At 43.7% G+C, this 25,764-nt stretch overlaps 1 protein-coding gene across 1 annotated transcript in view; it reads right to left on the bottom strand.

The window, feature by feature from the left end:
• The window catches only part of DEPDC1B (DEP domain containing 1B), a 52,251-nt gene that overhangs the window by 12,131 nt on the left and 14,356 nt on the right, over positions 1-25,764 (bottom strand). Inside the window, exons 3-7 of the mRNA XM_054031344.1 lie at positions 22,485-22,620; positions 17,227-17,354; positions 15,696-15,826; positions 14,484-14,531; positions 7,824-7,964 (exon numbers count right to left, since the gene is read on the bottom strand). Coding sequence (XP_053887319.1) covers positions 7,824-7,964; positions 14,484-14,531; positions 15,696-15,826; positions 17,227-17,354; positions 22,485-22,620 — 584 coding nt within the window. The remainder of the gene's footprint in view (positions 1-7,823; positions 7,965-14,483; positions 14,532-15,695; positions 15,827-17,226; positions 17,355-22,484; positions 22,621-25,764) is intronic.

Here is a 25,764-nt window from a genome sequence, read left to right as displayed (position 1 = left end):
TACTTTTTAGTTAGGTACTATAAACCCAGTTTGACAATTCAGCAAACAGCTACAAAACGGTTAGATAGCAGCAATGTAAGAGTGGTTTAGAATTCAGTCTTGTGAATGAAAACAAAGAAATGCTGATAAAAACAAAATAGCAAGTAGCTTGAACTCTCTCATTCTGAAAGATTAATATATTGGTACAGATAACATGCAAGAGTGTTTGAAATTCAATAACCTTGCCACACCATGCAGCTTCCCCCGCACTCCCCACATAGTTGCTTTCCATCTAGAAATGAGAGATCAGACACCCCTGCCAAGAGCAGGGTAATGTGAAGTTAAGCATTCTCTCTGACAAGGAATGATTAGAGACCCACAAAGGTCCTCATCCTATACATCCAAGTGAACATATGATGTCCATACAAAGGCCCTGGCCTCTGGCACATCCCCAGAGCTTTCCTTCTGCCTTGCACTATCCACAAGTTCCAATTAGAGGGGGCAATATTTGCCTGTCAGAAGCTGAGACTCAGATACTTCCTGGAGGGAATTGCTAACAAAAAACAGAGGTGGTAGATCTCAGACAGGAAGGTATGACAGAATACTTGAAACTCAATCTAGTGATGCTGTGACAAATATTGGTGCAACCACACAGACTAAATTCTTAAAAGGTGAGAACAAGCTGGCTTCTCAAGCTGCCAAGGCCCAAATAATGAACACAAAGCATAGCAACACAAAACGCTATTAATACCAAACAAACAAACAAACAAAAAAACCTTTAAATGCTGTGAATTATTTTTAGTATAAATAACCTTCTAACTTCAGTTTTATGATTCTTTATTTCTGATGTAAATAATTTTCAAATAATAAAAATGACGGAATAACTAATTTGTGTGCCACAGTTAATTTTGGGACTAAAATAAATGATGTCCTTTGAAATCAGGGTGTAAGCTTTCTGCACCTCTGGGATAGGACACCCCCTGTGGAAACAGCAGTGGGGGACTGATATGCCTGCCAGGTGAAGCAGTCGCCGGCCTGGCTTGCAGTTGCACAACTGCGCAATTCCCAATTCAACCTGCTGGGTGTGGGTTCAGAACGTTAAGAGGTAGTCTAATATCATGGTGCTGAGAACTTAAGCAGTCTTGGGTTCCAGTCTCCTGGCTGGAGCAACCAACAAGAGTCTATGGTCCAGGCCTCCTATAAAGTGAGGGCTGAGCAAATAGCCAACATTTCTGGCCTAAAGGTTAGTGGGCAACCAGCCTCGCGTACGGGGCCAGAGATAGGGAGACCCAGGTCCATAGAAGTGACTGGCAATCCCGCCACAGGGTCAGTGAGGAAACATGCAGTCGCAGCTTCATGTCCCAACAGTACAACCGGACCAAAGTCTTGCTTCCCTGCATGGTATCAAGTATCAGGGGGTAGCCATGTTAGTCTGTATCTACAAAAACAAGGAGTCTGGTGGCACCTTAAAGACTAACAGATTTATTTGGGCATAAGCTTTCGTGGGTAAAAACCTCACTTCTTCAGATGCATCTGAAGAAGTGAGGTTTTTACCCACGCAAGCTTATGGATGCCACCAGACTCCTTGTTGTTTTTGCTTCCCTGGACTACTTCCTGCCAGCTACTACTGGCGCTGCTGTGTCGCCACTGGGACCTGGCTCTCAGTCTCATGGTCATGCAAACCTTCCTCCAGTCTTTCCCTGGTGTCTTCCATCTCCTGGGACAGTGGTTTGCCTTTTCTCCCCGCTGCCATTTTCAGCAGCAGGCAAAGACTCAGCTCTCTGGGAAGGACATCTGCCTCCTTCCCTGGTCCAGCCCCAACTGAGCTACAGGGCCCGGCTCTTATACTTCCTGCCTTGCCCTGCCCTGCCCTTGCACTTCCTGCAGGGGGGCGGGAAGGGGGAGCAGGTTAGTTGTGCCCACCAGGGGAGTTAATCCCCTCTCTACTGGAGGGAAGCTACTCTGCTTTACTACACGGGGACAGTTAAAGGGTTTAGGAACAAGAATTGGGGAACTTGCAGAAGGGAACAGACTATAAGTGAAATCCAGCCCCTACTGAAGTCAATCCTTGGATTCTGACAATTTAACTCAAGCTTGAAAACTCAGAGCATGTAGGTATACCATTTGAACTGAGAAAACTAAGTTGATCATGGGTGGAATACATTCTTCCTAAAAGAGCAAAAGTTCTTGGATACTATGGAAGAACCCAGAAATGGTATAAAGGTTTCCCAGAAATGAGGCTGTTAAACAGTTTGGGGAAATCTATCTAGAAACCTGTAATATAGTGACCAGGTCTACCCATTCTGGAATTTTCCAGGTTATATATTCCCTGTTATGCATCTATATGCAGATGACAAAAACGGCCTATACTCTGGTGCACTGGAATAAGTGATACAGTGTTTGTATAAGACAGAGACATGAATGAGGGCTAGTTGTCTGAGACTCAAGGCAAATGAGACTGAGAACATTAGCAGATATGGGAATGCAGTTAAAAGACAAGATCTTAGACTGAAAGACCATTGGGGCAGAGACCATGCCTTATGTATGTTTGTAAAACACCTAGCATAAACAAAGTCCAAGTCTAAGTGGCACAAAAAGAGGAGTAGAGAAGGTGCTCTAACCTAACATTTGGGGTCAAATTAAGAGGAGCTCTTCACAAAGAGCCAATTTGGAAATTTAAATTGAAGTACCAAAGGTATATGTAGTACTACCAAATAAATAACACACTTACAAAAAGAATCAAACAAACAGATACTTACAAAGAATCAATAGTCTACATCTTCTCTCCTTAGGTATATCTTTATTGCAGAGTTATTCTGGACTCTTACTTGGGAGTTACACTAATCCCACACCATTCCACATGCAAAAGCCTCTCACTCAGGTTTACTGATTCTTTCATAGACTCATAGACTTTAAGGTCAGAAGGGACCATTATGATCATCTGGTCTGACCCCCTGCATGCTGCAGGCCACAATACCGTACCTACCCCTTCTCTGGACTCTGCTGTTGAAGTCCCCAATCCTGTGTTTTAGTGACTTTCAATCCCATAGCTTGCATAGGGCTATCAGCTAGAGCTTGGGTGCCACTTTCACATGAGCTGGTAACCCATAGGGTGTTCTGAGGTCCCGATTTTATAGGGACAGTGCCGATTTTTGGGTCTTTTTCTTATATAGGCTCCTATTACACCCATCCCTTTCCTGATTTTTCACATTTGCTATCTGGTCACCCTAGTAACCCACCACCTTTGCAGTCAGATACAGGCTAAATCACTTGATTGCTGATAGTCCCCCAATATCTTCCCACAATTCCCCCCTCCGTATGACCAGAAGGATAGACAAGATCTTCTACAATTCATTGAGAAAGAATTAGAGTGGGTCATCTTATTGCAGCAGTAAGAAGCATGAGACATGCTCCCAGAAGTCTTAGCCACACACACACACATAATCACACCATTAACGAGGACCCAATAATTCAAGTATGGCTTTGCAGGCTAGGATAACCCAGATGTTCAGACCTTGGTGACGTTTACCCAGTTAACTCTGCAGTGAATTCAGACCTTTTTATATTATATTTCTAAGGTTCAAAGAGGGGAAATATATAACAATTATACAGTCACCTAATTAAGAAAGGTACAAGAACTGAAGGGAGTACTCAATACCCACAAATATATTGCATGGTAAGATGATTTTCTGATAGTCCTCCTGAACTTATTTAAGTAATTTCTTTTAGGAAGAAGGATCAGAAAGAAGAGAACACATGCACTTCAAACTTGCATTTAAAAACTCTGCACACTGCATTAGGTGAAAGTTATTTGCTAATAAAACAAAGACAACAAAAGAAATCTACCATTACATTACTCTAGTCCAAGCATAGCACCCAAAATTGACACCAGAATATTCAAGATAAATTACAGTACTGATCACCCAATTTCACTTTACTGAAAATAGTTTTTGCTAAGCTCAATGGCAAATGTATTCATGCAACACCAAAGCTACCCTCTTCCCCCCACTTTTAAATAGGATTCCAAGTCAACACATCAAAGATAAATCTTTAAAGCACAAAAATTGCTTATTTGGCACATTGTTACATTGGTGCACACACTCAAAAAGTGTCTCGTTGGGTTAACTCACAGCATGCTTCTATCACTGGTGATTGAATAATACCAATTAGGTAGAGAAGAATCCCTATGAAAACAATCACTGAATTAGGCAGAATGTAAATTTAAGCAATGCATAAAGATCACTGTAGCCTGGGACCTTAGCTCCTCCGCAGTCTGAAAATTATCCTGCACAACATCTTCAAGTTTAGCCACATCTTTCTTCCTAATGAAAAAAAAAAAAATCCCACAAAAACAAAGAAATAATTTCTGGATAATGTTCCTCTTTTCAGGAATTGCAATGAGTGAACCTCCTGTCTCTCTCTGGTTGTAATGGCTAACTGCAAACTGATTTTTCCATGAATTTCTGCAAATGCAATTTTCCTTGATTTTCTGTTCAACTGAAACATTATCAACTGAAGGGGGGGAGGGGGAAGGTTAACTTTTCAAGTTACAAGCAACGTACATGCTTTCTACAGAACAATAACAAGAGAGACCCCAAGGGCAGTGGGCCCTCCTCCTTTCCTTCTGCACAGACTGGAACCCACAATTCCAGCTCCTGAGGATCAGTACCGGGCTCAGTACTGAAGTCTGGGTCGGGCACTGCTCAGTGTGACAGAGGAGTCATTCTGACACCACAGAGTAGGAACAGTTAGAAGGAGGGCCAGGCCTTGGGGGAAAACCCCAAAGGTTCCAAAAAGGAACCTTTGCATTTGCACGGGCCAATGCCCACTGCTCTGGTAGGAACCCCCACACTGTGATCCACCACCACGTAGGGCTGTCTGGTGAGGCACTGGTAATGGCCCCTCTGCTGGGTACACAATTCCGCCTCAGACTCTGATGATGAGTCAATCTTTGGGAACCACAGAGGTGCGGTATGCATCAGCTCCAAGGGCCAGTGCAGAATATCCAGGGATTGGTGCTGAAGCAGGGAAGCCCATGTCAACATCAGCAAAGCCAGCTTCTCGCTAGATCAGGGGTCAGCAACCTTTCAGAAGTGGAGTGCTGAGTCTTCACTAATTCACTTTAACTTAAGGTTTCGCGTGCCAGTAATAATGTTTTAAAAGCTTCATTTAAAGTTAAATTAAAATGCTGATCTTATGCCGCCGGCCTGCTCAGCCTGGGGTTCCGTTCACCTAGTTCAGCAGCGGGCTGAGCGGGGCCTGCGGCCGGGACCCCAGCTGGCAAGGGGCTGGGGGCCAGGACCCCAGACCAGCAGTGGGCTGAGCGGGGCCGGTGGCCGGGACCCCAGACCAGCAGCGGGCTGAGCGGTTCAGCCCGCTGCCGGTCTGGGGTTCTGTCTGCCGGCTCCTGACAGCTGGGGTCCCGGCTGCCAGCCCCGCTCAGCCCACTACTGGTCTGGGGTCCCGGCCCTGCCCACTTAGAGTGGGTACCTACCTTCTCCCTGGTTTGAGCCCATTCTCTTCCTCTCTCTGCACTGAGCTGAGGGTGGGTGTGTATGGAGCACAGGGTTGGGGGTGAAGGAGCAGGCTGGGGGTTGGGGTGCAGGGTCTGGCCAGGAGCTAGAATGAGGGAGGGGGCTCAGAGTTGTGGCAGGAGGTTTGGGTGTGGAGCGCTTACGAGGGACAGCTCCCATTTGGTGCAGTGGGAATGTGGGGGGGGGGTGCAAGAGTCAGGGCATGGGGTGTGGGATGACTGGGAATGTGGGGTGGTGTGCAGAGGGCTGGGTGTGTGTGGAGGGGGTGCAGGGGTCAGGGCAGAGGGCTGGGGTGCTCGGCTCGTGGGGGTGCTCCCAGCCCCCTGCCATGAGCGACTCACAGCAGGGGGCTGGAGGGGATATGCCCCGATTCCCCCCCTTTCCCCAAGGCCCCGGCCCCGCCTCTTCTCTGCCTCCTCCCTGGAGTAGCAAGCACGCTGCGGCTCCGCTTCTCCCCCTCCCCGTCACAAGGGCAATCAGCTGATCAGCGCAGGGAAGGAGAGGAGGAGGGGCAGGAAAGCAGCATGCTGGGGGAAGAGCGGGGTAGGGGGGAGCTTGGCTGCCAGCAGGACCAAGCTTCTGCCTCCTGCCCCTGCAGGAGAGAGCTGTGGCGGGGGGGAGGGGAAGGGGCCTGAGTTGGCTCACGTGTCGCCGACCCCTGCTCTAGATGGTAACAGTACTGTACAGGGCTCCAGTACTGAATGAGAGCTCAAGGCAGCATGCTTCCTTCTGTTCACCCTCACCACTGGTGCCGACTCTTGCACTGCCGGTGATGGTGGTACCAAAAGTGCCAGTAAGTCCTTGACCACAACGAATGCCTCCATGGTGGATGGCACCACGATCCTGCTGGTGCCACGATGTTCCCCAGTGCCAACAGCTGGTCCCACAGCAGATTCAATGGAGCCTGCCAACAGGGCGGAGTCGATGGTGCAATCTGCGGAGCGGGGAAGAGAAGTAGCCAAACACAGGTTGCATTCCACTCCACTCCACGTGCTTGTCCTCTCTTAGATCCAGGGAATGCCCACTTTTGCACCGCTGCTTCTTATGCTTCTTTCTCAGCACCGGTGATGGGGCGTGGTGCCAAGAGTCCCATGCAGCAAGAGGAGCACTCCGTATCAACACCAAGGTACTGTGCCAAGTCCGACCGGCTTAGCTCCAAAGCCAGTCTGAGCACCGCTTCCAACAGGAGGGAGTTGAAACTTGCCTCCCAGTCCTCCTTCGTATGCAGCTTGAACTGGCGGCAGATCTGATAGTGATCTCATATGCAAGTCTCACCCAAGCATTTTAGACAGCTGGAGTGCAGGTCACTCACAGGCATAGGCTTTCCGCAGGAGGCATAAGGTTTGAAGCCTATTTATTCAGATACCCTTAGTAACAACAAGCTTTAAGATTAGCTCCAGTACTGTTATGTGTAGAAAACAATATTCCTAATAAACTTTTAAAAACCACACTATAAATTTCTGCCACAAGACAGCATTTTTCTTATGCTACACAACAACCATTGTATTTTACCACAGATCAGGTTCTCTTTAGAAGATGGAAATGAAACCTCCTCAATGTTACATATAGAACACAGATTCACCAAAGGCTAGCTACTAGTGTTTATGCTCTTGGAGTAAAAATTTTCAGTTCTGCCTAAATCCTATTTTCAAAAGTGCATAAGCCACTTTTAACTGAAAGCGTGCAAAACTTTTTTCATTTCCACATAAACATTGCTATAGGTGGTGAAGTGGGGTTTTTTGTTCTATTTGTGCAGATTACTGCAGCTGTGAAATAAAACCCTGTCAATGCTGTGTGAAGTGAAATACAACGTACAATGGAAAGTAACACACAATAAAAAGTGTGTGAAGGAACAGGGAAAGATTTTAATTGAATAGGATTTTTTAAACATAATTTAATACTAGCTAGTAAAAGCATGCAAGAATAAAATGTATACAGAGTGCACAGAGAGAAAGTCAATAATAGAACTTAAGAGCTGAGTCCCTTTTGAAAATAAGATTTAGCTATCTAAGTTATTCAGGCCTTGCAATGCTGCCTGGAGCCACACCTCAATACCTTTAAAAACCTGGTCCAAGACCTTCAGCCTCATAACACAACTTAAGGTATGCAACAATAGCACTGTGTTGTCTTAGTTATCAAAATATATTTACGTATTAGAATGTTCTATTTATAGTTACAGTGGAAGAAAGAGGTAAAAATTGAGAGACTTGTTAAATCCTTATAAAAGTTAAGATAATTTGTGGCAATGTTTGGGAAGAGAGTCACAATAGTTCACAATTCTTCTATTTATTATATTACAAGCCAACTTACCTAACACACTGACGAAAACATCAAAAAGATGAAATGTGAGTAGAGGTTCCTTCATCTGGCCATAGTAGTCTGCTATCGTTTTGAAGACATCTCTTTCAAATCCTATGTATGTAGGTTGCTTCAAATCTGAACAACTGGGCCCTAAGAGAAGAAATGAAACCACAAACAGGGTTATCTATTTTCATTTCTAGCCAATACAAGGAAAGTTTCAAAAAGGGAAAAATGTAAACTAATTATTCAAAGTAGTAGTTACACACATTGCAACTAATCTAGTGAAAACAAACATAATACATGAAAAAATACCCACCCATAATGTCCTTAAAATGAGTCCACTTCTTGCTATTTACTGCTCTACACCAGGCGTTCAACATTTTTCCAACACACTATAAAAAATTCCACAGCCCACCTGTGCCACAACTAGTTTTCTGCATATAAAAGCCACTGCCAGCATTAGGGGGTAGCAAGCAGTGCAATTGCCTGGGGGCCCCAGGAAGCTAAGTTGCTCTGGCTTCAACTTCAGTCCTAGGTGGAAGGGCTCAAGGCCCCGGGCTTCAGCCCCATGCAGTGGGACTTTGGCTTTCTGCACTGGGCCCCAGTGAGTTTAACACCGGCCCTGCTGGGTGGACCCCCTGAAACCTGCTCGCGGCCCCCCAGCGGGCCTCAGACCCCTGGGTGAGAACCACTGCTCTACACAATACCTTCTTTTAATCAAAATATTACTCTCAAGTTTTACATCCCTTGTTTGAAATGCAATAGTACTAGAATGCTATGCGATGAGAGATGAATGTTTGAAGTTATTACTTAGGGTAGGTCTACACTTACCTCCGGGTCCGGCGGTAAGCAGTCGATCTTCTGGGATTGTGATAAATCGATCCCAGAAGTGCTCGCCGTCGACGCCAGTACTCCAGCTCGGCGAGAGGAGTACGCGACATTGACGGGGGAGCCTGCCTGCCGCATCTGGACCCGTGGTAAGTTCGAACTAAGGTACTTCGAATTCAGCTACGTTATTAGCGTAGCTGAATTTGCGTACCTTAGTTCAAAGTGGGGGGTTAGTGTGGACCAGGCCTATATTAGGTTTCAGATAGTATAAGCATTTATCTCCAAATACTGTGTGTTCATAGGAATACTAACTATGGCCAATGCAGCTGTGCCCCTGTAAAATCTCCCATGTAACTGCTCTATGCCATCAAGAGAGAGCTCTCCCGTTGACATAACTAAAACACCTCCAACAAGCAGCGGTAGCTATGTTGGCAGGAGACACTCTCCTGTCGACATACCACTGTCCAAATCAGCGTGTTCTTCGGTGTAACTTATGTCGCTCGGGGTGTGTTTTTTTCACACCTCTGAACGACCTAAGTTATAACAACAAAAGTGCTAGTGTAGACATAGCTTACTAAGATCATTCTGGAATGGAAGGAAAGAGCAAGACATTAGTCAGTATCATCTAACTGCAACTGATATGATTTTTATTTTCAAAATAAATTCATTAATAGCTGTTACCTATTTAAACGCACTCAGTTTCACACACAAAAGTTAAAGCACAGTTAATATTTGTACCTCGGCTGTGGTTTCCTCTCCCAGGCTTTTGCTGATGACATATGCCATTTCTGTTTGAACTTTCAGGTACTACTACAGCCAATTAACCGAAATGAAGGGGAAAAAATTATCTGATTTAAGAAACAGAAAACAAAAAGTTGATATTTTCTTCACTAAATTTAGTTGGCTGTAGTAGTGCTTCTTGAACATACCAACAGGGACTGCTTATGACAGACATCTGCAAAAATATGAGATTCAAAATGGCTTCTTAGTCTTTGCTAGGAAAAGGAACCACATCAGAGGTAAAAATACCAATTCTGCTTTTAAAGTTTTTTTTATGAAGGTACTGAAACATCTAGATGGGTAATATTCAAACACATAGCAAAAATATTTAAATACATAAGGTAACATTCCCTGCTTTAAGATTCAATGTTTTGTTACTCTCCATGGCTAGAAACACTTTAGCAATCAGTACACACACATTCAAAGCAGCAGACTTTTCTAAGCCTTAGTTCTCAAACAGTTAATTGACAGACATTTAATTGATCCTTGATAGGTTACAATGACAATGTAATTACCACAGCTGTCACTAAATTTGACCCTCAGACATATGTCATCCATACAAACTGTCAGCATCCTACATACTATTCATTTCAAAGCGCCACTTTCAAAACAAGATATTCTGCTTTCAAAAAAAATTATATATATAAAAATAAATAAATAAATAAATAAATAAATAAGGTCATCAAACCTCATGTATATATTATAGACAGAGCTATAAAGCCATCCTGTAGCTCAGCTTGCCTAACTCTTATAATTAAGCATCTACCAAATTCGTTGTCATGAAAATCACGTGGCTGACCATGAAATTTCGTCTCCCCTGTGAAATCCCAGCTCTGAAGGCAGAGCGTAGAGCGGCGGCTGCTGGCCAGGTGCCCAGCTCTGAAGGTAGCACTGCCACCACCTGCAGCATAGAAGTAAGGGTGGCAATATCATACTATGCCACCCTTCCTCTGCACTGCTGCTGGCGGCAGCGCTGCCTTAGGAGCTGGGCACCTAGCCAGCAGCCACTGCTCTCCCACTGTCCAACTTCAGGCAGCGCCGCCAACAGCAGCAGCACAGAAGGGTGGCATGGTATGGTATTGCCACCCTTACTTCCGTGCTGCTGCTGGAGGTAGTGCTGCCTTCAGAGCTGGGCACCTAGCCAGCAGCTGCCGCTCTCCAACTGCCCAGCTCTGAAGGCAGCCCAGAAGTATGGGTGGCAATACCTCAAACCCGCCACGATAAGCTTGCAACCCCCTTTTGAATTACAACTCCCCAGTTTGAGAAATGCTGCTAAAAAATCACACATTTTTCATGGGTTGGTCATGGCATAACATTTGCAAATTTTGCTATTTATGTGGTGACCAAACCGTGAAAAATGTGATTTCTTTGCACTTTAAGTACACTCCTAATCATAATCCCCTCATTTTCTGTTGCTTATAACTTTACCAAACTAAGGCCATGTCTACACTATAAAGTTCTGTTGACACAAGTTACATCAGCATATGCCACCAACCTTTGTGCAAGTACCAACTTGGCTGCTTGCACTGGCGCTTGTGAATACTCACCCCAAATGGTTGCACTGATGTAAAATGCAGCACAACCTAGTGTGCCCTCCCATGTGCTGCCATCTAGCGCTACGTCTTGCAGGACATTTTCACAGTATTTTGTGGGATACCAGCAATTTCTGGCAGCTAGGGATCAAGTTTCCATCTATGCCACTTTCTCCATCCCATCACTTATCCACCCTTTTTAAAAAACTTCCACAGTCCCACACACCGCTTTTTGGTTTCTGCCATCTCTCTGGAAGAAGCATGGATCCTGCAGAGCTCAGTGCAGTTATAATGACCTTTGCTAATACAGGACACATGATTCTCCTGTATTTGCAGAACTTAAATGAGTACTACTACAACTGAGTATGCAATGAGGAAAATATGGAGATGTTCAAGCACAACAACAACTGGATGCTGATGGACACAGCAAATAAAATGCCAGGTTGTTGACGGCATTCCTGGAGCAGCTCCTCACAGTGAATCACTGCTTCTGAGCCCAAGAAACAAGCACTGATTAGTGGAATCACATTGTAAAGCAGATTTGGGATGTGACGAAGTCCACATTCCTGGATCTGCAGGCTAAGCTCACTCCAGATCTCCACCGCAGGGACACCAAATGAGAGCTGAGTTGACAGTGGAGAAGCAAAAGGTGATCACGTTCCAGAAGCCTGCAATGCCAGATTGCTATCAGTCACTAGCCAATCAGTTTGGAGTTGGAAAATCCACATTGAAGGCTGTTGTCATCCAAGCGTATAGGGCTATGAAGTGTACACTGCTGCACAGGACACTGACTCTCACAAATGTGCAGGAAATGGTAGATAAGATTTGCAGCCGTGGGGTTCCAAACTGCAATGGGACAATAGATGGCAAGCACAGCCCTATTCTGGCACGAGCCCACTTTGCCAGTGAGCATATCAAGAGAAAGGGATCCTTTTCTGTGGTTGTACAAACACAAGTGGATGACCATGGACACTTCCCTGATATCAGTGAGCGCTGTCAGGGAAGGCACATGATGCTCACATCGCTAAGAACACAGAACTTTTCCAAAAGCTGCAAGCAGAGACATTCTTCCCTAGCAAGCACATTCACATTAGTGATGTTGAAAAGCCAATAGTGATTCTGGGGGACCCAGCCTACTCCTTGCTCCCCTGTCTCATGAAGCCATACAAAGAATACCTTGATACACAGAGAAAGATTCAACTACCTGCTAAGCTAATGCAGAATGGCTATTGAATGTGCCTTTGGTAGACTGAAGGGTCAGTGGCACTTTTTACTCACTAGACTGGATCTCAGCAGTATAGCTGCATGTTGAATACTGCTGTGAAGTGAAGGGGGGAAAGCTACCACAAGGATGGAGGGGCAAGGTGGACAGCTTCTGCTGAATTTAAATAGACAGACGTAAGGGCTATTAGAAAAGCCAACAGCTATACATCTGAGGGAGCTCTTAAAAAAACATTTTGTCAGCCAAGGAAAAGTTGTGTGACACTTTTATGAAATAATCTGTCTTGTAACAAAGCTTAAATACTGGTCAGTTATTGCCTCCCATTATCAAATTCTGTAATGCGTCTATAATGCTTGATATAAGCGAATATACAGTAAGTTTCCAAAAAACAAAAAACCTTTATTGTGTGCAGAAAACAGGCAACAGAATTGAAGTGCAAACATATAAGGTACAAACCTTTAAGCAACGCTAACAGGATGAACCAACCTTTAAAACACCCAGTAAAAAAAAAAAAACACACAAGTAAACAATGAACATTTATGTTCATATACATAAAAATTATTTCAGCATAAAACACTGTGGCTGATCCTGGGATTTTCACAGTTGGTGTATAGCTATGGTTCTCCTTGTTGTCTGCTGGCATGGAGTAATGGGGTAAGGATGTACACCATGCTATCATCTTTTATGCTGGGTGTGTAGAGAGCACGAACCATGATTTTGGAAAGGCTACTGAATCATGAATCTTTGGGCACTAAGGTCAATAATGCTTTGCAACATCTGAGTTTATTACCTGAACAAACCCATGATGTCCTGGTGCATTTCCAAATGCACCTTTCAGTCCTTTTTCCTCTCCTGCAACAACTGCTCTCTCCATTCTCAGTCCTTTTCCATTGTCAGGTCATAAGGCTCCTCCAAGCCATGTTCACAGTCACAGTCAGAGGCCACAGAGGAAGGGAGGATCTCACAGCACATATCCTTTCTTCTCTCTCTTCCTGATACAGCTCAGATGTTCAGCCAGCATAAATGGGGTAGATGCAGTGAAGACTGATGCAAAGAATTCATTTAGCTTCTTTGCAATGGCCTTGTCTTCCTTGATCATCCAGTGGCTGGTTCGACTGTTTGGCAGGCTTCGGCTTCTGATGTCCTTAAAACATTTTTTTGCCGTTCGCTTTTTGCTAGTTGCTCTTCAAATTCTTTTTTGGCCTGCCTAATTATACTTTTACACTTTACTTGCCAGAGTTTGTGCTATTTTCCTTAGTAGGATTTGACTTCCAATTTTTAAAGGTTGCCTTTTTGTCTCGGCCCACTCTTTCTCTATTGTTTAGACATGGCTCTTTTTTTCTTTTTGGTCCTCTTATTGTTTATGTAATTATTTAGTTATTTTGATTTGGGGCATACATTTTCTTTTAGCCTCTTTTATGGTGTTTTTAAATAATTTCCATGCAGTTTACAGGATTTCCTTTTGTGACTGTTCTCCTTAATTTCCAATTAACTAGCTTCCTCATGTTTGTGTAGTTCCCTTTTTGAAGTTCAGTGCTAGAGTCCTGGATTTCTTTGGTATTTTCCACCCTACAAGTATGTTAAATTTAATTGCATTATGGTCTCTATTACTGAGCGGTTCCACTACATTCACCTCTTGGACCAGATGCTGTGCTCCACTTAGGACCAAAACAAGAATTGCCTCTTCCCTTGTGGGTTCTAGGACTAGCTGCTCCAAGAAGCAGTCATTAACAGTGTCTAGAAATTTTATCTCTGCATCCCATCCTGATGTGATATATATTCAGCCAATATAGGGAGAGCGGAAATCCCCCATTATTATTGCGATTTCTGTTTTCGTAGCCTCCCTGCTCTCCCTGAGCATTTAACAATCACCATCACCATCTTGGTCAGTTTTGTTTGTTTGGAGTTTTTTTTTGTAACTTGATTTATTTTCACTCCAACTGCTGCTTTAATTTACTAGGGGCTGAGTCATCCATGAATAACATGGTTCCTGAATCTCAATATGCATAAACACCTGCTTTAACAAAATTATATATTAGCCACATGTCTACAAAAAGGTCATTGGACCATTTTACAGAGATTTATCACAAATAAAAGCTAAATAGTTAAAAGCAAAACAGCTTCATATACTCCAGGAAACATGTTGCATTGGCAAGAGTATTTACCAGATGATCCTAAAGATCTTTTCCATCTCTGCTTTCTAGGATATGAATCAGAGGACATAATTCTGACCCTTTAAATAAAATGAATTTGAAGTGAGACAGGAGTTACTTCAATTTTGTTTTTATTAGAATTTGATATACTTACAATTTGCTAGACACTTCATTGCTGACAGTACCCAATGAGGTAGCTCTTCTGCTTAGAAGGGGGGTTGTGGAGAAGAGATGAGAATTTAAAACAGTTAATACATTAACAGTCTGGCATAATACAAGAGAAGTTTAAACCACATTTACTGAAAGACTTTGGATTACAGTTCTCCAACATCTTAAAATACTGTTGATTGGTTTACTCCAAGGACACACTATCTTAGATGCCATTGACCAAATTTTATACCAGTTATACTACTCCAATCTTATGGAGAAACATAGCAATAAAGTAGTTTATGAGTCAGTGGCAAACATATCTAAATTTCAACTGAGACATTTCCCCCAGTACATCAAAATATATATTTTAACAGTAATTTTAAAATATAAGGTTTGGCTGGAGGTTTCAGTCGAAAACAGGGAAATTGTGGAAGATTTAAGAATATACTGTCTTGATGCTCCAGAGACATTATAAGAACGTAACGGCCATACTGGGTCAGACCAAAGGTCCATCTAGCCCTGTATCTTGTCTTCCAACAGTGGCCAATGCCAGGTGCTTCAGAGGGAAGCCCAAGTACTGTAGGGGACTGATGTGACAGTAGGAAAGGACATAAACTCCTCTGACACCTAGAGTGAAGGGAAAAGAAGGATGAGGGAGCCCTGACCTTGATGAATGAAAATGGGCTAGGGAGAAAATTTTCCACCTTTACTCTCAAGTACCTTTGCATCTTGAAACCTTGAACTGCCTGTGGGTAGATCAGGGCAAAAAACAAAGACTGATTCACACTGGTAGGGCTCTTCAAAAGCTGACTTAATCCTGGTCAACACTAGAAAAGATATACCAGTATAAAGACGCTGGTTAGGGTTGTCTTTTTAACCAATATATTTATACTGGTATAAGCCCTAGTGTGGATGCAGTTACACCGATATAAAAGGTGCCTTATATCAACATAGCCTATTACGCTTCCTGAACTGGAATAATCAATACTAGTATAAGCACTTTCCTACAGGTATAAATGTGTCCACACTAGGGGAGGGATTTCCACTTTAAATAATACAGGTGTAGTTAAAGAAAAAAAAAAAAAAAAACTTTCTAGCGTAGACAAGCCTTAAAAGACCCCAAGACAGCTAACAATACAGCCTTAAAAGAAAAAAATCACTTAGAAGAGCTACAATCAACATAGAAAGGCTTAAAAACAATCTCCAGCCCACTCACTTGTTTTGTCTTCCAAAATGACGATGCCCTGTTTATTGACATTGTACACATTGTGGATGACATGCTTTGGGTTCACAAGTTTTGTATCCAATACTTCATCCAGAGAATCCAGGCCCAAAACTTTTTGCAAACTGTTAAAATAAATAGTTTACATCATCTGATTTTTGTATACATTAAAAAACAAACCAATATGGGGAACGATTCACTTGGTCAAATTAATTCCTTTCTGTTTGTTTTTGTCGTCTTTGGGGTATGGAAGCTTCAGGAGGTTTCAAGTACATTATTTGATCATTAATATTTTCATTCTGCACATTTCATTGATGCAGACCCAGTTCATTTTATACAAACAACATGCCATTTTAACAGTTTACACTGTAAACATTATCAGTTAGGTTCCACCTGCATTGTCAAACAGCAAGTGTTTTTTTTAATCAGAGGGGGAAAATTATATATAAATATAAATATAAATATAAAAAAAATTCACACACACATACAAAATAGATACCCCCCTACATCGTGCAGGATATTAATGTTGGATTACTTATCATAAAAGAATATTGATTAATAGATTCCAAGGTCAGAAGGGACTACTGTGATCATCTAGTCTGAACTCCTAACAAACACAGGCCATAGAATATCTCCAGAATAATTCCTTTTGAACTAGAACAGAGGTCCCCAAACTGTGGGGTGCACACCCTCTAGGGGGTGCTGAGGAAAGTTTGGGGGGCACAGCTGGGGCCTGGGCCAGCCCCCATGGAGAGCAGGGAGGGAGCGCCATTCAGCTTTGCTCCTGGCCCTGCACCCGGGGCCCAACCCCCAGCCCCAGCTGTGGCCCCAGCCTCAGCCCCCATACCTCTGTCTAACCCCAGCTGTCCCCCCCACCCTCGGCCCTGGCTCCTGTGGGGCACAGGGCAGAGACAGGTGTAAGGGGGGCACAAGGTAAAAAGTTTGGGGACTACTGAACTAGAGCATATCATTTTAAAAGGAAAAATCCAATACTGATATTAACATTGCCAGTGATGGAGAATCCACCACAACCCTTGATAAACTGTTCCAATGGTTAATTGCCCTCACTGTTAAAATTTTACAGCTTATTTCCATATATAGGAAGCTTGTAGAATTTTTTTCACCCAGCTGATCAGATCTTCCATTTCCTGTGTCCTCAAACTAAATACTTCACTTTTTATTAAGATTTTTAGGACTTCATTGTCCCAGAAGAGCTGTTTGAATTTTAGCATTGTGGAAAGAGAAGGGAGGAGAAAGATTTCACCACACTACACAATACAAACCCATATAGAAAAATTAGCTATATGGTGTCATAGAAAGAGGAATTGTTAAAACTGCTAAATATAAAAGATTATTCACAAATCACAGGATGATAGTCAAATAATAAGCAAGTCTAATTAGTCTAGCAAGCATAGGCCTAACGGCAGTAAAGAATGGGTGAAATTATGAGAAGCAGCAGAGAAGGTGAGACTATTACCCAGTATACACATTAGCCTAAAGGTGGAGGACTCACAAATACACTTACTGTGATAGCGTCATGGATTTCCATATCTCTTCTATATCTGCCTGTGTTAACTCTTGGCGGTGCACAAGTCTGCAAGCTGGTACTTCTCCTATTGCTATACTGTGACGTTTGAACCACATTTCAGAATTCTGGATTACAAAAGAAAAAAAAAGCACATTCCTTTACCTACCAATTTTTTCAATGATAAAATAGTATAGCACTTACACAGTGTAGCATGCTTCCTCTTCCAATCACTTTATGAACATTAACAAATGCTCATAAAATCTATGAGCAGTAACTATTTAAGTATTATTTAGATTTTATAGATGGGAAGCATCTTTGCCTCAGTTAAGTGATTTGTCCAAAGCTGCAGAAGGAGCCAATGTCAGAGCAGTGCTTGCAGTTCAGGAGTCATTAATCCCCATCCCTATGTGCATGTTGTTAAACAGCACCTCTCTGCAGTTCTAAAACCAGTACAAATATACTTTGCGACATACTCGGGTACAATCCAGACCAATGACTATCTGTGTCACCCCTACTCTGTAAAGGGCACCCCAGGTTACAATCCCTTGCTGCTATAGCCTCCAACCTGGACTGCCCACAAACAGCCTCTAGCACAGGGGTGAGCAAACTATAGCCCACGGGCCACATCTGGCCCACCAGTCATTTTAAGCTGGCCCTCGAGCTCCCGCTGGGGAGCAGGGTCTGTGGCATGCCCCCACCCCCCCCCCCCCCCGCGGCTCCTAGGTGCTCCAATGGCTCCCTCCAGCACTCCAAGGGGAGCTGCATGGGCAGTGCTTGTGGACAGGGCAGCGTGCAGAGCCGCCTGGCCATGCCTCCGCATAGGAGCTGGAGAAGGGACATGCCGCTGCTTCCAGAAGCCGCTTGAGGTAAGTGCTGCCCGGAACCTGCCCCCCTGAGCCTCTCCCCATACCCTAACCCCCTGCCCCAGCCCTGATCCTGCTTGGAGCACCCTCCTGCACCCCAAACCCCTCATCACCAGCCCCACCCCAGAGCCCGCACCCCCAGCCAAAGCCCTCACCCCCACACCTCACTCCCCCACCCCAGCCTGGAGCCCCCTCCTGCACCCTGAACCCCTCATTTCTGGCCCCACCCCAGAGCCCGTTTACTACAGAGGGATAGATTTTAAGTAAGTACAAGTAATGAGGCATAAAACGTCAGAAATGGTTACAAGATAAAACGCCTACTGATGCCTAACAAACTAAATTAGATTCAAAGCAAAGTTCTCCCACCAGATGCCTTCATCAGTCTTACTGACCAAACTCTTTAGGACAGGATCCCTCCCCCCAGAGTCCAATGGCTGCTTCCTCTCTCTCTTCAGGTGCAGTGAATGTGATGGGTAGAGGGGGTGGGGGGGCATGTGTCTGTCCCTTTTTATAGTTTCAGTCCACCAAATGAAAACATTTCCAGCTGAGACCAAGGAGACAAAGACTCTAAGGGGAATGATATTACCTGCTGTTTTTTTTCTCCTGTTTGAACATCCTTTGTTTTCCCTCCCTGCTTGATGACACTGTTTACTGCTTAAATGCAAATTAAGGCAGGCACAAATTCCTTCCTTTGTTTAGGACAGACCTGACTTCTGCCTAGGAAGGGCTGCAGGGTTTGGAACTTGTGTTATTAACATCATACTGGGGAATCTTATAATTTCATATACAATGTGGCCACACATTTTACCAGAACAATACTGACCAGCAAATTCCGAGTTTTCAAATGATACCTTACAAAGCATACTTTGTACAAAAGGTTATTACAATAGTGTGTAAGGTGTATTCTGTCACACATTTGCATTTAACAATAGCCTTGTAAGAATTCCCACAGAACATTCTTAGGCCTCGTGTACACAGTACTGACAAAGCACACTAGAGGGGTGTGACTTGTGAAGCACTCCAAAGTGTTTCAAACAGGACTATGTTAATGCAAACTTGGTACCTTTTAGAGCAGGCCAGCAGGTCTACATGGGGCAGCCCCTCTGATGCATTTTGCCATGCTGTGTAGACCAGATCATGGTCTTCATCTTGCTTGGCTCTATGCATGCTGATGGGATTTAAGTAGCAACTCCTAGCAGGTGTAATGCAGACAGAAAAGGAAAGCAAATAGGTACAACCTAGGAGACCCAACAAAAGCTCGTTCTTCTCAAAAACTGGGATGCCAATAGTCATTTCTATCCTGACTGAAAGGATAGAACTGAAGGAGCAGTGAATGAAAGATTGTGTGACCACTACACAGAGGTCTCCCTTTGAACCCAAGTGAAACAGTATGCACTCGTGAGAGTGTCAGGATACTGTATATTAATAACCAAAGATAGCATGAAGGGACCAAATAGCAACTTTTCTTAATTACTATGAGTTTTTCCCTTTTAGCCTAAAAGATGACAACAGCTTTGTATGGCGTGATCCTTATTTTCACAGGTTTGGGAGGATGATTGAGCTCACATACTTCAGCAACGAATGAGTTTATCGGTTTAGGTAGATCAGAAGGTGATGCTGCAGGCACTGACCTTGCTAATCTGCCACTCTCCCTCCTTCACAATACATCTCCCACCCACTACAGAAATTCCAAATGGATGTGCCTTTTCCTCTTTGATAGCCTCAAGATTTTTTTTGGCAGTTCTTTAAAAAGGAATTAAACTGAAGATGCTCTTGAATGCAGTGACAGGATGAAAGCAACTGGCATCCCTGTCCTGTCTTTCTTTAAGAAACAGGCTGATATATCTTGTTTCATTGATATTAGCATGTTTGATTGACTGCTGACATTTGAAAGGGAATAAGGAAGGAGCAGAACTTGAAAAGTTGGCAGTCCTACTCTGCCATGTTACTTTTCACATAAATCCAAAACTTGTAACCAAGTTAAGACATGTTACTGACTAACAGCAGAGGGAACTCCATCTAGCCCCTGATTAGAAAAATGGTGAGTATAAAACATGACCTCAATAGCATAGGTTGTGGTAGTATTTCCTAAAGTGAAACGTGCACCCCCATGGAAGAAAGACAGTAAGTAAGGCGGAGGGAGCAGGGTCGGCAGCTTGTGCATAGACCTCTCAATGGCTCTTCAAAGTCTTAAAATTTAATTTTTTTTTATATATTGTATGTATGTATGTACACACACCCCTTCATATCTCCAACCCTCCTCTGGGCTAATCCTGTGTGTTTGCTAAAGCACACACTCCCCATGCACACTTTGGAAATAGGTGTAGATTTTGATAATGTGATGATTTCTTTCTTACGTGCTTTGATCAGAGATTTTATATATATATAAATAAAGGTCTGAACTGTGCCATTAATTTCAAGGGATGATAATTTAGATGCCAACGATAGTTGAAACATCAACAGTGTTAACAATTTCACTGATCAAAGCACATAAGAAAGACATCATCATATTATCAAAATCTACACCTATTTCCAAAGTGTGCTTGGGGAGTGTGTGCTTTAGCAAACACACAGGATTAGCCCAGAGGAGGGTTGGAGATATGAAGATGTATAAATTAAAATGCTCAGGCCTTTAAACAACATATGTCAGAAATGCAGGCGGGAGCACAACTGGTTTCATGTTTATGATGTGGGGGTGGGGAAGGCAGTTTGGGAAATGCTGGGATCAGGTAAGAATTAAAACAGAGATCCTCCAAGTTCACACAGCAAAACAATCCAACGCAACCTCTCTCTAAGGCTGCAGCACATTTTACTCCTGGGGGAATTCTGTGCATAATATTTTAAAATTCTGGAAAATTCTGCATATTTTATTTGTCAAAATAACATAATATAATCACTCCAGTTTGAATTATTTTGGTAATTTATTTCAAGATACCGGTCAACAAGTATGTCAATAATACAGACAACAGCAACAGAGTTTCCCCCAGGAGTAGAGAGTTAAAGAAACCCCTACAACAACCCAGTTCCAGTTGGGAGGTGCTGGAGGGGGCTGTGTGGGGCTTCCAGAGCCCAGACACCTGCACTCCCATCCACCCCAGAGCCCAGCTGCAGGGCAGCCCCTGGCCCAGACAGCAGGACCCAGAGCCTTTATTCCCCAGCAACTTCTTTACTGTCCCGCCAGGGGACATGGTGTGGTGCAGCCCTGCCCTTCCTTTGCCAGAGCTGGCTGGGTCTCCCAGGTCCTCTCCCGTCCCTGGGAGAATAAGGATCAAAGAGCGTACAAAGCCTCCAGCCCATCCAGTCTGGGTGCTCCACTCACTGCGAGCTGGGATCCGCAGAGTCCAGTGGCCCCTAATGGTGGCCAGAAATTCTTCGGGGAAAACAAAGAATTCTGCAAAATTCTGCATTTCACAGTGGTGCAGAATTCCCCCAGGAGTAACATTTATTGTGAGCAAGTATGTGGAAGCCATAAAAACTGTAGCTTTATAAGAGTTAAAAAAAATGGTAGGGACCACCTGCAACATTCAAGTGAAACAATCATGCAATACAATTCCAATAAAATTACCATTTTATCCTGGAATGAAGTAAATTTGTTCTTATTTTACAATACATTGGTATGTAAGTTAAATGTCAAATATATAGATTCATACATTCCAAAGCCAGAAGGGACTATTGTGTCCTGTATAACACAGGCCATAGAACTTCCACAAAATAATTCCTAGCATATCATTTAGAAAAACATCCACTCTTTATTTTAAAATTGTCAGTGATAGAGAATCCACCACGACCCTTGGTAAATTGTTACAATGGTTAATTACTCTCGCCATTAAAAATGTATGCCACATTTCCAGTCTGAATTTGTCTAGCTTCAACTTCCAGCCATTGGATTGTGTTATACCTTTCTCTGCTAGACTGAAGAACCCATTATTAACTATTTGTTTCCGATGTAGATACTTATGGACTCACCTGTCTTTTTAAGCTAGAAAGACTGAGCTCTTTAAGTCTATCACTATAAGGCACGTTTTCTACTCCTTTAATCATTCTTGTAGCTCTTCTATGAACCCTCTCAAATTTATGAATTTATCCTTTACAGAATTTACCAAGTACAGAATTTAATGTAATGTGTGAACATAAAAATAATCAAACGAGAAAAGTAATCCATTTGAGAGAGAAAAATCAAAACAACCAATGAACTATAATTAAAAATGAAAGAACAATGGCTTCCTCTACGCAAAAACTCAACACACAAAAATCTATTTTTTTTTTATTTTTCTACAGCCAAACACTATATATCAAAAAAGAAGAGATCGTTAGTTTATTTTATCCCTTCCCATTACCTATTTTCCTTTCAGAATATCAAATATTTTAGAAACTGGAAACAAGAAATCTTACCATCATGAGAGGCTTCACTGGGATGTGTTCTTGGGAAGTGCCTGCTTCAGGAACATTCCAGTCTGGAAATTTAATTACTTCCTTTCTATATGGAGGCCTTGTTGGATATGGTTTCAGTGGTGAGGAAGGAGGAAATCTAAATAACATTAAAGATAACACTTCAAACAAACAAACAAACGGCTTCTAAATACTGTGCAATTTTATATTTACTATTTTCAACCTGTGTCTTTCTATATTACTTAATATGTGGGTACACATATATAAATCTAGTATGCCTGAATACTTCTCCACATTAGGAGATGTTGATCCTGCTAGGAAAGGTTTAAGTGGATTCTGCTTTCTCACTGAATCAGGTGGGTTGTCACTCATTTGGACCTCTTAGATTACATTTTCACTGAAGAGATCATTTGGGCTCCTTCTTGGATGTTATCCCTCAGATCTTTCTCATTCACATACAAAACTCTCTCTCTCTAGGTTAGTGGTGCTTTCATCACTAGCTAGCTGGTTATCTGGGGCTATAGCAGGGGTTCAGGACCCCTCAGGCGGTCACATGGTTCTTACATCGGTGGTCAGGAGCTGTTAGCCTTCACCTCAAACCCCGCTTTGCCTCCAGCGTTTACAATGGTGTTAAATATATAAAAAAGCATTTTTAATTGATGGAAGGGTCACACTCAGAGGCTTGCTATGTGAAAGGGGTCACCAGTAAAAAAGTTTGAGAATCACTGGGCTATCGTCTAAAACTCCAAGTAAGGATTTCACATGAGCTGGTAACCCACTCCCTTTGCAGTGAGGACACAAGGCAAGTCATTTGAATGCTGACAGTCCTCCAATTATTTCCCAAATCCCTCTCAGTGTTCCCAGAAGGAAAGACAAGCTTTCCCACAATTCTCTGGAAAACACAATCAGAGCAGCTCATCATACAGCAGTACAAAGAACCATGGATTATGTTCCCAGTGATCCTAGTGATACACACAGATCAATGAAGAGTCAGTCAGAACACAGTAACTCAAGTGTGACCTTGCAGTGGCTGCTCACACCTGAGCTAGGGTAACCCAAGTGCTCAGACACAGCTGCTGATCACCTAGGTTCCTGCGCAGCAGGCATTCAGGGCTGCAGCGGAGAGAGATGCCTCTCCCCTAGTCCTGGACCTGCCACGGTGGGGAGAGGCGCCCCTCCCCAGTCCCCAATCCAGCCCGAACAGTACCGTGTTTATAATGGTGACAGGCCCACGCTCGGCAAGGGCCCTGCCGGCCCTTCAATTCACTTGTACTGTGGCCCTGCGGACAATGGGAGCTGAAGGGGCGGTGCCTGCAGATGGGGCAGCGTGCAGAGCCGCCTGGCTGCGCCTCCACGTAGGAGCCGGAGAAGGGACATGCTGCTGCTTCCGGGAGCTGCTTGAGAAAGTGCTGCCTGGAGCCTGCACCCCCAGCCGGAGCCCTCAGCCCCTCCCACACCCCAACCCCTAATTTCATGAGCACTCATGGCCCGCCATACAATTTCCATACCCAGATGTGGCCCTCAGGCCAAAAAGTTTGCCCACTCCTGCTATAGTGTATGCACTTTGTTTTACGGAGTTTGGGAAAGGTGCCTGCTTGTCCAGTCTGGATGTGTTTTACTTTCAAAAACCAAATAAAGATTAAAGAAAAAATAATAAATTAAGTCAACTGTATGATTTACCGCTTGTGTCGCAAGCATGCAACTAAACAATGAACTGTTCATAACATCTGGAAATCTGAATTTAAAAAAGGCTTGTTACAGTAATGATCAAATAAATCAAATCTTAAAACATGAAACCCATGTAAAAAGGAAGAGAAGAGCCTAAGAGGTAAGACTAGTTCTCTGTGGAGGACTTTCTCCTGACGGTAGAAGAGCTGGAGAAACTTGAAGCATTTAGGAAGAAAGTCTAGATTCCAATTCCTTCTGGGTAAACAGAAGGAAAGCTGTAGCCAATACAAAAAAGCGATCCAATAATTGTGAACTGTGATGCAGTATAACAAATCCCACTCTGGGCAACACAGGGTTAATGAGCTAATATGGGTTTCGGGGGGGGGGGGAGGGGAGGGATAGCTCAGTGGTTTGAGCATTGGCCTGCTAAACCCAGGGTTATGAGTTCAATCCTTGAGGGGGCCAAAAACAAAACAAAAAACACAAAAAAACACTGCCAAGGACAGTAGTTGGTCCTGCTAGTGAAGGCAGGGGCCTGGATTCAATGACCTTTCAAGATCCCTTCCAGTTCTATGAGATAGGTATATCTCCATTTTTATTATATGCTATCCCACCACACCTGTAAGAAATGTCAGATTTGGAGGAACTTAAAAAGGAAAGACATAGTATTGTTGATGGCAGACCAGAACTCCAGTCTCCAGCTCCTGGAGAAAGGGTTGACTGAAGGCAACAGCTTTTCAGATGACCACTGCCCAGCAGCACCTCTCTAGAGGAAGAGAGGGCTTGATGCTGATCCATCTATTTGAGGGGACTATTTTCCCTATATTAATCTATGGGACCATAGCTTAACAGGAACATGTTTGGTACAGTGCTCTTTCTTCAGACTGTGGGACTATTCATTTGTGTTTCTTTTTTGTGTTCATTGACAACCCCAGAAGGGGCAGACTGTCCAGGGCTCAGCCAGAGGCCAAGTCCCTTACAACTAGACTAGTGTTATGGAATGCCCAGCTCTGCAGAGCAGAGGCCTTGGTGAGTGCAGCGGCCTAGTCCAGAGGGCACTCCGGGGAAGGAACCTGGTGACAATGTGATGAAGAATAAGGACATTGTCTTCTCACTCCTGGGGGAGGCTTGAGTGACCGGGACTGCCAAATACAGTAGGCCTAAAGATGTAACATGACATGGATCTGGAACATCTTCTAAAGTGGATGACCAAGAACCATCAACAGTGGGCCCAGCAGAAGCAGCTTCTGCAACAGATGGCTGCCCCTCAGCAACAGCTAATCCAGAATTTAGGGGCACAACAGCAGCAGCAGTTGGTCCAACAGATAGTGGCTCTGATGTAGCCTCTAGGGCCTGACTGACAGCCCCTGGAGGTGTGGCTGTGCCAATGAGACTCGCAATAACTTGGACGTACTCCTGGGGACATTCAAGAAACAGGCAATGGCAGCCAAGTGGCCACCTGAGCAGTGGGCCATCTTGTTAGCGCCTTACTGACCAGGCCAGCACAGGTTATGTACCATGGGCTAAACTCAGCAGCAGCACAAGACTACACCCAGGAGAAAGCAGCTATATTGGACTACCTTGATATCACAGTGGGACCTTTTAACTGTGGTTC

This window comes from Malaclemys terrapin, chromosome 6, assembly GCF_027887155.1.
Source record: "Malaclemys terrapin pileata isolate rMalTer1 chromosome 6, rMalTer1.hap1, whole genome shotgun sequence".
Classification (NCBI taxonomy): Eukaryota; Metazoa; Chordata; order Testudines; family Emydidae; genus Malaclemys; species Malaclemys terrapin.
The sequence above is the reverse complement of the archived record's forward strand: the minus strand, read 5'-3'. Positions and strand labels throughout refer to the sequence as shown.